At 36.2% G+C, this 17490-nt stretch overlaps 1 protein-coding gene across 11 annotated transcripts in view; it reads right to left on the bottom strand.

Annotated features, from left to right (window-relative positions):
- The window catches only part of dbn1 (drebrin 1), an 81748-nt gene that overhangs the window by 3460 nt on the left and 60798 nt on the right, over nt 1-17490 (bottom strand). For 2 of the 11 annotated variants that reach the window (XM_026195691.1, XM_026195690.1), the window contains exons 3-14: nt 17199-17311; nt 16169-16258; nt 12500-12646; nt 11550-11627; nt 9995-10146; nt 9844-9907; nt 9471-9524; nt 9055-9169; nt 7384-7488; nt 3345-3452; nt 1018-1478; nt 717-822 (exon numbers count right to left, since the gene is read on the bottom strand). In XM_026195691.1, coding sequence (XP_026051476.1) covers nt 717-822; nt 1018-1478; nt 3345-3452; nt 7384-7488; nt 9055-9169; nt 9471-9524; nt 9844-9907; nt 9995-10146; nt 11550-11627; nt 12500-12646; nt 16169-16258; nt 17199-17311 — 1593 coding nt within the window. The remainder of the gene's footprint in view (nt 1-716; nt 823-1017; nt 1479-3344; nt 3453-7383; nt 7489-9054; nt 9170-9470; nt 9525-9843; nt 9908-9994; nt 10147-11549; nt 11628-12499; nt 12647-16168; nt 16259-17198; nt 17312-17490) is intronic. The other 9 variants (XM_026195695.1, XM_026195694.1, XM_026195700.1 and 6 more) reach the window with 7 other exon arrangements.

Raw genomic sequence — 17490 nt, 5'->3', positions numbered from 1 at the left:
TCAGATGCTGTTCACACTGCACACATTCTAGAGTAAAAAACACATAAATTTAACAAAAAAACAGAAGATGTGTTTATAAGCATAATAACTCCCATGCAATGTAGTTAATATATACAATAAATATGAATTTTTTTTTTTTTTTTAAAGGGCATTGATCTGCTTTTCATTTTCATTTAGTTATACCTGTTGTACTAAAATAGGCAAAACTAACATAAAAATGAATACATACTATAGACAAAAACTGAAAAAAAAGAAAACCAACTAAATTACTCAAATGAAAACAAAAACAGAAAATCTAAAAAAAAAAAAAACTAATTTGAAATATTGATAAAAACTATATTATCTATAACACTAACATTTATCCAATAAAACAGTATAAAATTATAAATTACCTCCTCATCAATAAACATAATTATCAACAGAATGCAAATGTAAACTAAGAGTTATGTGCTAATAACAATTTTTTAAAAGACTATTCATTATGTCTCACCCCAACTTCCAAGTGCATCAAAACAGGAACAAAGTGCTAGATTTTGTTCTTTTTTGTTTTCTATTTTCAATCAAATTTGTATTCAAGTTTTTGTAACTTTTTATAATTTTTATTTATATCATTGTTTTTATGTCTAAATGGTTCTTGTTGATTTTTAGTTGTTTTAGTACATCAAGAATCACATTCATTAAATCAGTTCATGTATTTCAATCTGCTGTGATCTCACCTGGTGGTTTGTTATAAAAAACTGGTGTTGGGTTGACTTTTGCAGTGCAGTCATCTGACTGGGCGAAATCCTCCTCCTGTGATTGGCTGAAGTAGCCTTCACTGGCCTGCACAATCATTAACATGTGGTGACTATATGTAAACATATAAAACTTGCAAATGTAGCATTTTGAATATAGCTAGTGTTTTGTGTTTTGATGCTGCCATCTAGTGGCAAAAAAGCATACATAAGTATATTAAGCATGCTGGAGAATGAGGGGTAAGGCATTGCATTGTTCATTTTAACAGTGAGTTCTGCTCACCTGGGTCCCTTCTTTAAGCAGCGTGTCTCCATTGGTCAACAGCAGCTGTCCATCATCCAGGTCCTGGCTGTCAGAGCCAGAAGCATGCTGCAGGGCCTGCTGGTAACTCAGGGTCATCTGGAGGGGTCCAGCCACATCCACATCCACCAGGCTGGAGGGGTCGTCTTCTGTGACGGTGCAGTAGGGGGTGTCGGGCACCTCATCGAAGCTCAGGAGTGGCTGCGGGAGAGCAGGGGAGGAGCTGGCAAGATGAGGCTCCGGGGTGTCCTCCATCAGGTCCATAATGTGGCTGGGGGCCTGGGAAGGGGCCGTAGCGGGTGCCGGGCCACTGTCCCACAAGTCTAGCAGGCTGTCGTCTGTGCTGGATAATGGAGCAGTGCTACTGGGCTGGGGGGAAACACTTGGAGAGGTCTTGACGAAGCCGGATTCCTGCACTGGAGTTTGCTTTGGAGTGTCAAAGGCTGGAGGAAAGAAAAAGAAAATTGAAGAAATGCGGAACTATATTGTGCAAGAACATTTTGTGCAATTAACTTCAAAGAAGAGTAATTTGGAACATGGAACTTGTGCAATGTGCAATCCATTACTAAAACACCCGGGGCCCAAAAGGGTGGGTTTTTTTCTTTTTTTTTTTTTTACTGTTGCATCTAAAAAAAATGAATTTTATGAATCTGTTTTACATATATATTTTTATTTTACTGAAGTGACAATGAATGTCTATTTATTACATTTTACTAGTGTTCAAGTTAAAATTTTCACAAAATAACATATTTGTATAGTATATTTGGGTATAAATTGTTCCATGTGATTAAATGACATAATCAGAAAATATTGGGTTAACAAAAATCACTTTACAGGGTAAAATCGGCTGCTTGATTTCATATATTTTTTTTTTTAACAATGTTTAAAGGGATTCATAACACCATATAATATATATCAAATACACTTCAGTTTAGTACTTCCATCTTAAGGAACTATTCATGATGAAAATCTTTTATGGTTTAATGTTTTCTTACTGTTCTGATTATAAGCAGTAAATTCAGCCCCAGTGAAGTGCTTTTCTTAAGTACATTTAGTGCAGGGTTTACACACATGAGCTGAAAGAAAATCAGTCAGCTGTGAAGGCAAACACAACCTAGACTAACAGAAGAGCCCCACAGGGGCCAGTTTGCATGCAAGAGATGATTCTGAGGGAGCAATAACAGCCTCCCAACTGTGTAAATGATTAAGCTGAGATTTAGCATTTACATCCCAAAAAGTCCCTGTAAACTTATGAACTCCTTTTTTTTTAAGACATTGCGCAGGAATCTGTTTCTGGATCTAAACTGTTTAGTATTTAAAATAAGCTACAGATACAATATGCATCCATTGTATGTCCTTTGTTTCTTTTTCTTCCTTTTATTCAAAAAGCACCAAGCTGAAACAAACAGGTTCTTGTGCAAAAAGTTGGTAGCAAGAATGTATCATGGATAAAACAAACTAATGATAATAATTATATGAGTTAAAATTATTTTTGGCAATAAGGCATAATGCTGTTGTTTTTTAGATTTGGAGTAACACACTAAGTCGAATGATAACCCAATTTTCCACTCACCATGCCCTGAAGGTACTTGAAAAGTAAAAAAAAAAAAAAAAATGCTAATAGCCTTTGATAAGTTTTGCCTATTGTCGTGAGACTGGTGTTAATAAATTCTTTAGACCATCCTGAGAACATTGATACCAATAATGCCATAAATGACTTTTTGATTCTCTTTGAAAACCTACTTTTTCAAACTCCTCCTAGATCACTGGGCTGATTTTCACCAAATTTGACACAGGTTTTGGATTTTGTGCCAATAAACAAAATGGTTTTCATTTCATTAATTTGTATCAACAAATTTGATGTCATAATGACAAATTGCATCTAGACTTTCATTCATTCACACCAAACTTTGTGTCATTGTAACATCACACTGAACATAGCACCACCTATAGGACAAAAGTGATAAACCATTAATTCATGTCACCAGTAACTTTATTTAGGATTTTTCAGCCATTTTGCCTCTGTTGCCCTTGCCCCTTAATTGCTAATATTTATTACTAATATTGCTTTGGAATTATAATTTTTGAGGCTTTAATTGAGAGGTAGGTAACTGTTAATGATAAGTTAAACGAGGGGCATAAAGATCAGGAAACACCCAGAGTAAGATTCAAACTCATGTTACCCACACAAGCACAATGTGCCAACCTCTAGGCCACAGCTCTGACCCAATATTAAATCAAGGAAAATAACGCTAAACGAATATCAAAAAGAAAATAGTCAAAAGAGCTCCGTTGTTCTTGAGGCTTACCAAACTCCTTTCGAATGAAGTCCTCTTTCTCCTCCTGAATGGCAATTTTGGGGATGGGAGTACATCCAGTGGTCATGCTGCGCTCCAGGATTCCTTCAGTAGAGTCATCTGAGACATCAAAGAGAAGGTAAACGTTTGATCTGAGCTCAAGTAAATCTCAAACAACTCATCCCAGCCAAAATATCAATCACAACATAGATGAGAAAGTTTGTAGATAGTCTGAAAGGACTGCTAACAATGTCAAACAATAGCAAGCAGTGTTTTGTCTGTCTGAAAAAAGTGCATCGTTCCCAGTGCCCTCGTCAGTGATCATAATAATAAAACACAGACATGCCAACGTGACCATAAAGACACAACACAGTGTGCAGTGTAGTTTCTGAACATGCACACACTCTTACAGATGTCCGTGCAATAAAGATGTTTTATTAATAAATCTTGCCATTTCAGCAAAGTTCTAATTCCATATGCTAAACAGCACTTACACATGTATCCATCCACCAGTGTGTCATGGCGTTATGAAATAATACATACAAAAACACTAAAGATTGACCTCTCGATCTCATGACAAGCTAAAAACAAGCTGCCAAGTAAAAATAATTAAAAAATAAATTAAGTTTTGTGATGTAATGTAATCATACAGCCAAGATCTAAAATCTATTAGTCTTATACAATTTTAGAGGATATCTACATAATGACATATCAGTCCTCTGGGAAGAACAACCACAGTTGAGATCTCTTTAATATCTCAATTGTTTCTCCTGGACAGCAATATTTAACAGAGAGCAAACTGAAATGTTTACAAATTTCGTAAATGTTCTCAGAAGATCTACTGTAAACGATTACAAATCATGCTCAGATCTGCAGAGATTAAAGGGGTCATGACATGAGAAAACACATTTTTCTTGATCTTTTGATCTCTTGTATCAGAGAGGTCTTTGTACGCTCAATACACTCTGGAAGCTTCAATTAAAAAGTTAAAAATAAGCATTTATTTATTAACCCCAAATTAAACGGCTCGTATTGTATCCGAGGTGTAAGGTGACGTCACCCGGGTGCAGCTGATTGCATAAAACATCGACAAACAGTTATATTCTAACCACAGGCCCTCAAGGAACATATTGAAATAATGATAAAAAAAAAAAAAGTCATGACTCCTTTAAGAAGACTTCAATCGGAAGTCAGAAATTACATTTTTTAACTCAAATAGTTATCAAATGAATTCAAAACTACATTATCTGACCTAATTATTATTGTATGTCAATAATCATCTCATTTAATTCTGTTTTTTAAAATTCAGGAGAAACATCTGAGACAAAGTTACTGCTGTATGGATGAAGCATACTTAAAACCCAATCAAGTTTTCTGAGCTCTGAAAGGGCAACCGCTGAGCTACCAAATTTTCCACTGAAAGTCACCAACTCGTGATGCAACAAAAACCTGAGATGCAAATGTCGGAAACAGCCACTTTAATACAGCTACACATGAAGGAAGACCTCACAAGACATAACAAAAACAATTAATGAAACCACAATGACCTTCAGAAAAACTGACTGCAGGAAAACCATTGTACAGACCAAGTGACAATTCAAATTACTGAAAAGTAAAATCCACTGCATCACTCTAGATAATCTTTAGATGTTGGGTCTTTAGTACAGACCCAATGTTTAGTCCTCATAGCACACACTGATAATTGTGGGCGCCATTTGTGTTGCTGTTTAATTGTACAGTCAAAAACACCACAAGGTCAGCTCCACAAACGATACCATAGGCACACATAAGGTCCATGGAACGCAGAGACCACAGTCACATGCGGTGTAATGTGGCATACACTCACAGGTCAATAGGACGGAGGGAAGCGTAGGCAGGGCCGCCGGTTATCCGTCAGAAAGAGCATGGGAGGAGAGGAAGGGGGACATGAGGGGAGTAACATTGGTGAGATTCAACCAGATCTCCCTAACCAAAAGAATCACTTTGTCTCAGTCCTCCAAACGTCCACGGCATTGCTTCAAAATAACACACACTCAATGTTTCCTGTGCAAAATTACAAATTCAACGGACAACAAGTACAGAACACAAATACGGACTGTGGACCCAGTGAAGATGGCAGTATGGTTCAAATAACGGAAAGAAATGGATTGTGACACTGAGAAGGCCGTAGTCTAGTTAGCTAGAACGGAAGGTTATTTGAGATGGGACATACAGAAGGGGAGATGGTCACTTGAGATTGGACATATAGTTCAACCTGTAAGAGCTGAGGACACAATGTCTCGGTCACAAGGTGGTTCTGTCTTCATCAGGACACCCTAAACCTGCTCCAGAGTGGGACAATTTACAGTTCATACTGAAATTCTAATTTATCAATTCACAAATAAAATTTAATTCTGTCATTATTTACTCACTCTCATGTTGTTTCAGAACCTGAAGACAATTTTTTCCCATGGAACACAAAAGGAGATGAGCCAATGAGATACAGTATAGTTTTTTGGGCAATGTTCAATATGTAAAAAAAAAAAAAAAAAAAAAAAAAATACTACATTTAAATTCGGATTGTCTTTTGTGTGCATGTATACATTTATGTATACATGCACACAAAAGATGATTAGATTAAAGGGACACTGAGTAGGAATTACTCCCATCTAGTGGTGAAATTGTATTTTGCATTCAAACTAACTTTGCTCTCCAGCGCCTCGCTTTTTCAAATGCGCGTTGCATCTACGGTAGGCGATATGTACCAAAAAGCTTTGACAGGATGTCTTCTAATAGCACTTCGTCGAGTTTTCCTTCAGGTGAACAGGTGTGTTATTTCAAACAAACTGCAACATGACAACTAACAAACGAATGTTACAGTATGAATTACTGACTGTGGAAACATGAAATATTGTAATTAGTAGTTATGTCTAATTTATTCGTTATATTTTCTGAATTATATGCATTGTTAGATATAAAAAAAATATTATAATATAGACTGTAACACTGACTTACCTGTCGAGAAGAAAACTGGCCACTTCAGCGTCTCTTTTGAAATCTTTATCAAGCATTAGCTCTTTCCACCTAGAAAAAGCTTCCCCGACATTAACTCTTGTTTTCTGTAATCTAAGGTCACGTTTCCTTTTACGTTCTATTTTTGACTGTTTTGGCGACGATGTTTTCTTCTCCTGTGGCGCGGCATATGTGTGGTCCATAATAAGAATGCAATCCAGACTTTTAAACTTGCCGGTGCAGTTTCAAGCGCCTCTCACTGCTCTGCACCTGCGTTTCTGGCTCTGACCGAAAACGCGCTGTGGAAACGCGTTGGCTTAGTACTTTTTGTCCCTCTCTGCTATTATAGTTTTGCAAGATGGCGGAACTACATGGAAGACTCCGTCGACCTACCCGTCCCATGTATATAAAGATAATAAATTCTTCATTTACAAGGATTAGTTTAAACATTGGCATAGGTATTTGTACACCATTGAGGGCATATTTATGAATAAAAATATTGATTTTAGATAATAAAATACCTAAAAAGTTACTTATTGTCCCTTTAAAGATAATGATAAACGGTCTAATGCATATTTTACATTTATAATGTACATAATTGTTTTTAATATAGCACATTCTATTTTATGCTTTGATGTATGGCTTCTCATATAGCTAATTAATATAGTCACATGGACTATTTCATCATAATCCAAATGGTCTTTTTCTCTTTTTTTTGGAGCATCACACACACTTTCATTTTAGAGAAAAGAGCAGCTAGGCAGTTCCACAGAAGAAACTAAGTCACACGGGTTTGGAACGACATAAGGTTGAGTAAATGGGGACAGATGCCTAATTTCAGGGTGAACTATCCCTTTGATACTAGCACATACTGACACTGGAAGACCAGGGTGCATCCGGTACAGTGCAGCCACAGTAAATGCTCTCAGAACAGCAGTGTTGCTGAGGAAGCCAAAAGAAAAACGGTAATTCAGTGAGAAGGGTGGCTACAGGCTAGGCCGGTGACTTGGTGATCCTATGCTGATGCAGTAGCCCTTAGCAAGATCTGTCCAGTACCTACCAGGTTGACCTGGCTGCCGCCGTGAATAGGGCGGAGTGCGAGAAGGGGACGGGCTGCAATCGGATGGACTGTGCTGCTGCCTCAAGAATGGACTGTCCAAGCGGCCTGGTAAACGTGAGACAGGACCATCATGCGGGGCACACGGACACCCACGCACACACATAGAGCGACGTACACGGGTGTGACAGAGGAAGACCAGATCAGATAGACAGGAGGAAAGAAATCCAGGGATAAAGAGGGGAAGAATTTGTAGAAATGAGAAATAATTAGAGAAATAGAGAGGCACGAGTTCAAAACAGAAGCAGTGATGGATGTGCAGCAGTTGGGGTAGAGGTTAAATAAGATCCAGGATCATCGGAAGGATGGATGGAATGGACAGAATATCCAAATGGAAACCAAACAGATGTGTTAACAACCAAAAGAATGGAGTGAGCAGAAGAAAAACAAAAGATATTATCAGGAAATGGAGAGAAAAAAAGTGAGGTAGAAGGAGAGAGGTAAGAAAACAGTTGTTAGTGTGATGGTCTCACACCCTCTTAAAATAAAGTAGCAGTTGTTTCAGTGTCTGTACCCTTCGACAACAGATGGTGGTGAAGAGTTTGACTTTCACTCCAACACTGAAAAGTCTAAGATCTTAAATAAACAATGACATGGCATTATCATCCACTTATAATATTAGTCAGTCTGTTGGAAAATTGCACTAATATAACATTTGTGACAATAAAGCAATCCTAGCATCCCTGCTGAACAAAAAAATCCCTACTTAAGATATTCTAGGGTGATTTGCTGGTTTAAGATGGATTATCTCAGTCATAGCAGCAGTACTTGTTTGAATTTTCCAGTCACCTTTTTCAGCAAGTATTGAAATCATTGATTTACTCAGGTTCTAGTGGGTACATCTGAAAATGATGTGAAAATAAGCGGACACAAAACATGTTCTCAACTAGTCACCTTAGTAAGAAATAACATCAGTTATAGTGAGCTGTATGACTCAGGCGAAGCACAATTATCAAACTGATTCCAAGAGTTTGCATGTTGTTAGCATGTTGCTAAGCTATTATGCTTAATATTCTATTAAGCATAATACATTAGTACACAGAATTGTTCGATTTTTTTTTTTTAACTATTATTATTATTAGATTGAACTATTTATTTTGATCAAAATGACCAGCCGGAGGTGGTTTAAGCTGATTTTAGTTGGTTTAACTAGTCTCCCAGCCTAGCCAAACTGTTGGTTTGGCTTAGATTCCGGCCACAATGAGGCATCTTAGTTAATCAAATGAAATATAAACATTTATTATAACATTTGAATAACCTGTCTCTCTATATATACTCTATATCCATAAACTCTGATACATAATTACATAACATTAATGTTAGGGGTATGTGAAGTTTAAATCCTCTTTAACCTCTGTTCTCTTTATAAATATAAAAAGGTACATCTATCTACATGATTTAACTGTCTATGAACCTAACAAATCTGTCATGATGATTCAGAGCAGAGATTTCAGCACATTCTGAGACAGATGGTCTCTACCGAGCTGTTTAATTCACATTAAATGACAGATTGAGAGACATGTGAAGAGCAAGAAGCAGGACAAACAAAAGCTTAGGATTTAGCATATATGCCCTCCACCTTCTCTTCTCTTCACCCGTTTACTATGATCTTACCGGTCCTGTGCGTGGTGACTGGTGAAACGTCCACGCTGTTGGCTGTGGCCCTCTCTCTCTGCTTGAAGAATTCACGCGGGTTACATGGCCTTTGGGCAATGATGGCTGCTGCTTCCTATAAAACATATTAACACGGGAAAACAAGGTGAAATGTAATATTTATTGATTTTGTTTTTCGGTCCGTTCTCAGACTGAAGATTCTATTGACTGCACATGCACAGAAACACAATGTCTTGAAATAGCATGAGGAATCCCACTGACCCACATGTAAACCCCAGCAGAATATCTGTCATCATAACAAAAAGCTGCCCCACATTTGAGTTTGCTAGGGTCAGAATCTGTTCTCCTTTCGAAAAACAGTTATGTGAGAAATGAACTGATGCTGGAGTGGCCTTACGAGCTCTGTTTCAACCCACCTCAACCTCTGTTTCCTTTTTGTCCAGGGAAGGGTCTTCACCACTGGGCTCCGTCTGTGAAGCGGATGAACGCACTTATTTATTTCCAGCAGGGGGCAGCAAAAACTTTTTTTTTTTTAAATAACAGTTAAATGTGGGTTACTAGTTATCTGTAACGTATTTACTTTATAACTGATTAGAGTAATAAATATGATTTTGCGTAAATACTTTTGAAGTCTGGCCAATATTACTGAACACAAATGAGTAATAGGTCATCTTTTGGTTACCTTCTGGTTTAAACCCATAAACCATCAAGCATTCTGTAAATGACTCAAGCCATAAAAGCATCTCTTAAAACACCAAACCTGGTTTGCTGTATGCAAAGCATACGCACTCTTACAATCAAGGGTTGATTCCTTGACCTCTCTTTGGCCTCTTCCTCCTCTTGCATCTTCTTCCTGTGAACATGTATATGAACACAGATAGCATTATAATGATGTATGGCTGAGGGTCATCAGTGTGGGCCACTGTGGCACCATTTCTACCTCTGTTCCTCAATCTGCCGCTCCCTCTCACGGTACCGCTTCTCTCTTTCCTCTTGCTCTTTTTTTTCCAGCTCCATCCTCTCCGCTTCAAAGCGCTGCCGGTCCTCTGCAGCCTTCTTTCTCTCTTCCTCCTTTCTCAACTCCTCCTCCCGCTTTAAACGTCAGTAAAACATCATTGAAAGAATTCACAGTCAGAATAAGATTATCACAATAACATTTATACTTATCATTTTTCCTAATTTCATATATATTGTGTGCATTTGGTTCCACTTTTCAGAGGACACAAATAGATCTAAACATTATAGAATGCGATACTCTATTTTGATAATGATATAAGCCTCAATTTGACCTTTTTCCACAGCAATTTGTTTCTTCAAATAGAAGAATTATAGGGTTTTTATGAACCATTTTCATCGCACCTTCAACTATAAAAAAAAACTAAATTGGGAAAATAACATTTTACATTTAAGTATAATAGACTCTCTTGCTTACTTACAGCTAAGTTTAACAACTAGCATTTTATGTATCCTAGATGCATACAATTAAATAATTAATTGATTTTAAAATTAATGAATACATTTTATGCTGCAAATGAAATATACAAATCCAAAATAATTAAAATCATTAATAATTTTAATAAGTTTTATTTAAAGTTTATTAGCAAATATTCTAATATTTGATACTAATAAACATCGCAAAATTACAGTATGGTTGGAAAATGCTACACAACAAATAGTCTGCACTGATTTTTTTCATATATGTCTCAAATGTACTGTATCTACCTTTTATAAAACATTATTGTGCAACATTATTGTTGTTAGTGGTGACAATAACAGCCATAGGTTTTGTAAAAATCTATATATAGTAGACACATGACCCTGGACCACAAAACCAGCCATAAGGGTACATTTTTTTTAAATATTGGGCTGTGATACAACCTGTTTGAAAATCTGAGAGAAAATCGCCTTTAAAGCTGTCCAAATGAAATTCTTAGCAATGCATAATACAAAACAAAAATGTAGTTTTGTTTTACTAAATATCTTCATGGAATATGATCTTTATTTAATATCCTAAAGATTCTTTGAATAATTTGTTGCTACTTACGACTAATTTTGTGGTCCAGAGTCACATATTTTCCATTCCTTTTTATATTTTATGGTTAGGATTATCATAATTTTTTTAAATAGAGCAATGTTTTTATAAAATATTTTCACCAATTAGGACAGAAATCTGTACATAAAGAATGAAGTAGTAGGTATGGTAAAAAAAAAAAAAAAAAAAAAAGTTTCCAAGACGCCTCAAAAAAACCCCCGAGGCGTGAAAGTTAGTAACCAGTTAGTACAATTTTATTGAGCTACGAGAATGTAGAAAGTATTCTACTTAAGCTGCTAGCAAATAAATGGTATCAAACAAATCTGACAGTACCCCTTCCTCATAATGTCAAAACAAGACACTAGTCATCCGAACCATAACATTGTGTGCTAGAACAAGTTTACAAGCAGTTCACACTGCCATCCTGAAGACAATCAGAAAGCCAAAGCAATCAAAGCGCTACCTTGGCTTGTTCCCAGAACTCCTCTCGATTGATTTTCTTCATCTCAGTCTCTGCATTTGTTTTCTCGTAGGTGGTGCCCTGTGGTCAAGAGGAAAGGGGAAGTGTGAATACTGGCCATTTTAATTGGATAGCTAACGAAGGACAAAGATGTTGATCTAAGGGAGGCACTATGGGGACAGTTTGTTTCTTCTCCAAACATAAAATCACACACACACACAAAGGTAACACTTTACATTATTGTTTTAATGTAACTGCACTACCAAAGATGAACAATACTGCGTTAATCCTTTTTTAATCTAATAGTAATCTACAGCATTTGTTATTATTATCTTAGTTATTGTGTGTAATCATTGATTTCTTTAATCAAAAGTTGTATCTGTTAATATGAGTTAATGCACTGTGAACTAACGTGAACAAACAATGAAGAAGTGTATTTTTATTAACTAGCATTAACAAAGATTATTAAATGCTGTTACTTCATGTTAGCTAATGCTAATAATGGGACCCCATTGTAAAGTGTTACCACTGTCTGAAAGGTGTAAAATCTGGTTTAGAGATGACTTTACACTACATGCTTGGATTTGTTTGGCTGAAACGCTGCGATATGATAAACTAATACAACATTTTAGGGTGAGCAAAACAGCCGGAAGGATCTCGGTTATTTTAAAAGTGTATGAATCAACTCGCAATCATTGTTTCAGTTCCTCTGCATCAACAATGCGGCTCTAAGAGCTCTTTCCTCTAAAAACAGCAACATGGCTGTGCCCTTATGTCAAACATCACACTATTAGAGAGTTATTCACAGACAACTTGATTTGACCCCTTTTCCAGTAGCGTCTGTATGCACGTAAACGAGCCCACACACACCTACACACACACACACACAAACACACACACAGACAGGCCCCTCTCTCAACCCTTAAGTAGCCATTCTGTCACCAATCACGCACAACGTGCTCAGCGTTCTCCTCGTCTCTCATTCGCAGGCGGCTTAGAACTGGACTTGCCACTGGAGCCGTCCCATTGGTCAGCCTCTGTCCGATGGCTGAGGGGTCGATGTCGTCCATGGTGCTGGCGTTCACGATGATGTCAACACCCTGGAGAGAGAAAAACAGCATCAGTAGTACTGCTGCACACACACTCACATCACCTGGCAACCAGCATCAAGTGCGCATTTAAATGACGAGCACTTTGTCACTGTGACATACAGGCCGATTGTCCCAGGAGTGTCAGACAAAGGAAGAAAGTCACAAAAGCATCAGGCTACTCCAAAAGGCATCAGTGGTGCTAGAAAGTTTCCGAAAACATTTTCTCCAATGACTTGAGTGTATAAGAAAATGGATTTGTTTAAAAAGTGTTTCTGAATTCAAGTTCAGTAGCACAAATCTCAAAGGGTTGGCAACTTCAATCCATTTCTGTGAATCAGTTTCATTTTTCATTTCAGGACCAGGTCAAAATGACTCATTTGTGTTAATTGTTTTTTTTTTTACTGTTTTTGGACCAGTTAAAAACAGTAATATCGGTCCAGTTGTGGCATTTTCCAATGATTAAAATGTTTTAGTAAAAATATAAATGCTGGTAAATATTTCAGTTTAGAGTATAACTTTGGTATTGTAATATTAATGGATAAAAATAAACACAAAAATTATTAGATATTATACCATTTATATATATATATATATATATATATATATATATATATATATATATTTTTTTTTTTTTTTTTTTTTGTCAATTAGAAGAAAAATGCACTGGCATTTAATCATTAACAAAGCCATCTTGAGGGTGTTGCTTTCATTTCTCTGTTGTCTTATTCAACTGAAAAATGATAGGAAGTATTCTCAAAACGTTTATACTATACTGGGTAAAAAAGGATTTTATGTATGTAGCTCCATCTGACTGGACTCTTCTTCAATCGAAATTGAAATAACAAAATAAGCCGTCTTTGGAACATTTTAAAATGGTTATTTGGCAGCTGGAAGATGATTCAATAATGTAATTGTTTTTTAAGTATTTTTAGTTTGCTTTTGATTTGTTAATCTGTGATGAAATGTATTGTATTGCTGCCCATTTTGGCCAGGACATTCAAGTGAAAGAGATTTTTAATATCAGAGGGGTTACCCACCTTAAATAAAGGTTAAATTAAAAAATAATTTAAGAGCAAATACACACATATCTAGATGTATAAATAGGCTAAATAACAATATTTTTTTCTGACTACAAAGCCCTTTAAAATGTTAATTATTATGGTATGGTAATTAATTATAATATAGTTTAAAAGATCTGCAATGTTTTTAAAGAAGTCCCAACAAGGCTGCATTTATTTGATCCAAATTACAGCAAAAACCGAAATATTGTGAAATACTAAATTCAAATGAAATGTATGCCTGTGATAGCAAAACTGAATTTTCAGCAGCCATCAATCCAGTCTTCAGTTTCACGTGATCCTTCAGAAATCATGCTAATCTGATAATTTGCTGCTTAAGAAACCCAACCACATTTTTTTTAATCATGATAAATATTATTTCAAGATCCTTTGATGAATAGAAAGTTTATTTGTAACAGAAATCTGTAACATTATCAATATCTCGAGTGCCATTTTTAATCAATTTAATGTACCCTTGCCAAATTAAAGTGTTAATTTATTTTTAATTTTTTTTTAACAATTTACTAAGCCCAAACTTTTGAACAGTAGTGTATATTATTAAATATTCTATCATATTAATGAAAGAATTAGTTCAAAACTAACTGTATAGTACAGTACATTCAAATTGATATCTGTGCATCAGTATAATGATGAGAAACATAAGAAGTGAATGCAATTAGGCTTTTCAATCAGTATAAAACAGGTCTTCATTGTGCTTGTAAGCACACAAGAGTGTTTGTGTGAGCATCACAGCATACTGAGCTGGACCTCCAACTAAACACTTGTAAGAACATCAAACAACCGGCTAGATCTAGTTCATGTGTGTTCCTCTAACACAGCTACATGAATGCTGCCATCAGTCTTTTCAGTAGCTTAAAAAGAGCAGCTGATGAGTTGACTGGCACTTTAGATCAATTCATTCCTGATAGCAGTCTCTCTCTTTCAGCCCAAAAGCACAATCTCTGTGGAGGCCTTGGTCGTTTCATCCTGGAGTTTCTCTACCTCAATACCTCTATTCTCTCTCTCTCCTTTTCCCGCCCACGCACCCACGTTGAAGAGATTGAGAGATTTGAAAAGGCGAGCGGCCCCCCATTCAGATTCCTCACACCGACAGACACCTCCAACACAATAGTCCTGAAGAGGACTGTGTTAGTCATCTAGAAACATCTTCTGCTATTAGGTACATACACATAGAAGCACACACACACGCAGCAAACCCCCCAAAACTCTTCGGCCCACCCACATGACTTGTGATTTCCTCTTATCTGCTGGAGCACTGGACTGAATTGCTGTTTAACAAAGCCATGCAGCAAGCCCAAACAACAACAGATGAGATGATGGTATTGAAAAGCACTAAAACGTTGTGTTAGAAGTCAATGTTTGAAATGTTCACTTCAAAACAACTTCTGAAAAACGCCAATTATGTTTCAATGGGTGAATTTCATGAAAACAGTTCCAGATCCGCTATTTAAGTTTTTTAAATTGATAAGAAACAAAATAAAATAAAAATGGAATTTTGATACATACACTGTAAATGAAAATGAATAATAAAAAAAAATCAATTTATCTTACGAAAACGTATCGATTTTTTCTTATTAAGGTATTTCACAGATATAATAAAAAAATATTTTTATGCATATAGTGTAAATATAAATAAAATGGGGAAAAATTTTCTGTATAATTTTACATTTGTTTATTAAGTAAAAAAACAACAACTGTGTAATCAACACGTTACACAAAGTTATTTTGTATTGTTTTCTTTTTAAGTTCACATTTCATTGAAAAAAAAAAAATCTATGAACAGTTTAATTTCACATTTTTATATTTTCCACATTTCCGTGTAATGTTCATTATTTTCAATGTCAATTAATTCCCACTGGATTCTCTTTTCTATAACAAACTAATGAAAACCATCTTATCTGGACAAAATTATTTTAATAAACTATGCATAAATTACAGACAGTGTATGTCAAATCTACCTAAATCAAATGTTTCATAACTTTTTATTATTATTATTTTTTAAGTATTTTGTTTTACACTACATAATAGTAATGAGATTTACAACAATTTGTTTTTGTGCATTACTATGAGAATTTATCAGAATATTTGAGGGTTAAAGGCTAAACATGCTTAATTCTCACCAAAATGATGTCATAATGAGTTAAAATAAAAATAAATCAATAAACGAATTCATAAAATTGATGGTACTTAGAGAGTATAACCTCTCATTTCTTTGATTTGCTTTGGTGGTGAACTCAACCTGCCCTGGATCAGGTTTTGTGAGATTCACCCCAACACTAACAATGAAAGTGTCCTTTTTCTTCATACAGTTTTCAAAGAAAAGTGACAAAAAATGATTTGGAAACTCTCGCATGCTCAGAGCAGAGACGATGTGAAGATGACAATGGAGTCGTGTGTTTCTGAAATGGATTATTACCCAATTTAGAAGAGAAGTAAAAGATGTGTGTTTTACCTTGGAGAGACCCACCTGGAAAAACTCGGCTATGTTGGCTACATGACTGGCACATGCACACTTCCTGGCATCAGGCACATCCTCACCAACCTGAACACACGTTGTCATACATGCGTTTATTCAAAGAACACAACTGTAGAGAATACATAAAAAGTCTAGCACACTTCGGAGTATACAGGTAATATATAATTGTCTCAGATTGCTCCCCCGATGCATTCAGAAAACAAAAACCTGATAATCACATCCCTAAACTTAAAACTGAGGTGAACATTATGTTCCACCGCAACCATGACGTGTGTTTCCAAGGCAACAATTTATTTAAAGAGATACTGCTGCTTTAATAATTCAACTAACAACAGGCAGACTTCTCTGATCAGCCCCCATTGAAAATAATCAAGTGCACACAATTTAAAATAATTGCTGTGACATAAAGGGTTGAGTACTAACAATACAAAGTCCAAAACATGCTTGTAATTAAACAAACCTAAGAAAATACTGAAAGCATTTAAGAGTGTCTTTCATGAGTTGTGTGCAACTCGCTTTTTACAATTGCATGCTCTTCAAAATGGTGCCAGGTTTTAAAATGGATGATCTAAATGGAGCTAAAATCATGCCTGGAGGCTTGTTCTTTTATTTTATCTATTCTAAGCAATATTATCGAATGATTCAGCCGTACTTTTTGCCATCCAAAAATCAAAACGGCTTCAAGCCACTAACTGTTAAACTGGTCCATATCAGCTTAACCACAAGCCACAAACAGAACATGTCTTCTAATCTAACCTTGGATTTTTAGCTAAATTCTAATTTTATAACTACTAATTCAGGATTGTGGGGGCTTGACGTGGGGTCAAAATTACAAAATGATTTCCTGATTTTGTACGATAAAAGAATGCATGTCTGATTTGAGGGCAGCGCTGATGTTGATTGACTGTGGTTAGGTTGACTGCTGTGTCTTTGTTGACCTCTAGAGCTAGCGTTCTTGCTAACGGGTTTCAAAATTCCCTGAACGCAGGTTGTTGCGTCATCTCACCCAGTTGATGAGGATGTAGCGAGGCAGGGCTGCGCTGGGCTCCTTCAGGCTGCAGAAACCGTACATGATCCGGCTGTTATCGAAGGTTACTGCAATCTCTGCCAGACCGCCTTCTGTGAAACACAACAATCACACTGTTTAGAAAGAAAAGGCCGTTTTTGTGTACTAATCAAAAAAGGCTGAATATTGTCCGTTTTGGCCTGACCACACAGTGATAGTACATCTAATCAAGCCATCTCATACAGTAACTACTAATTCAGGATTGTGGGGGCTTATGTGTGGGCTCCATCAG

This window comes from Carassius auratus, chromosome 21 (assembly GCF_003368295.1).
Source record: "Carassius auratus strain Wakin chromosome 21, ASM336829v1, whole genome shotgun sequence".
NCBI lineage: Eukaryota > Metazoa > Chordata > Actinopteri > Cypriniformes > Cyprinidae > Carassius > Carassius auratus.
The sequence above is the reverse complement of the archived record's forward strand: the minus strand, read 5'-3'. Positions and strand labels throughout refer to the sequence as shown.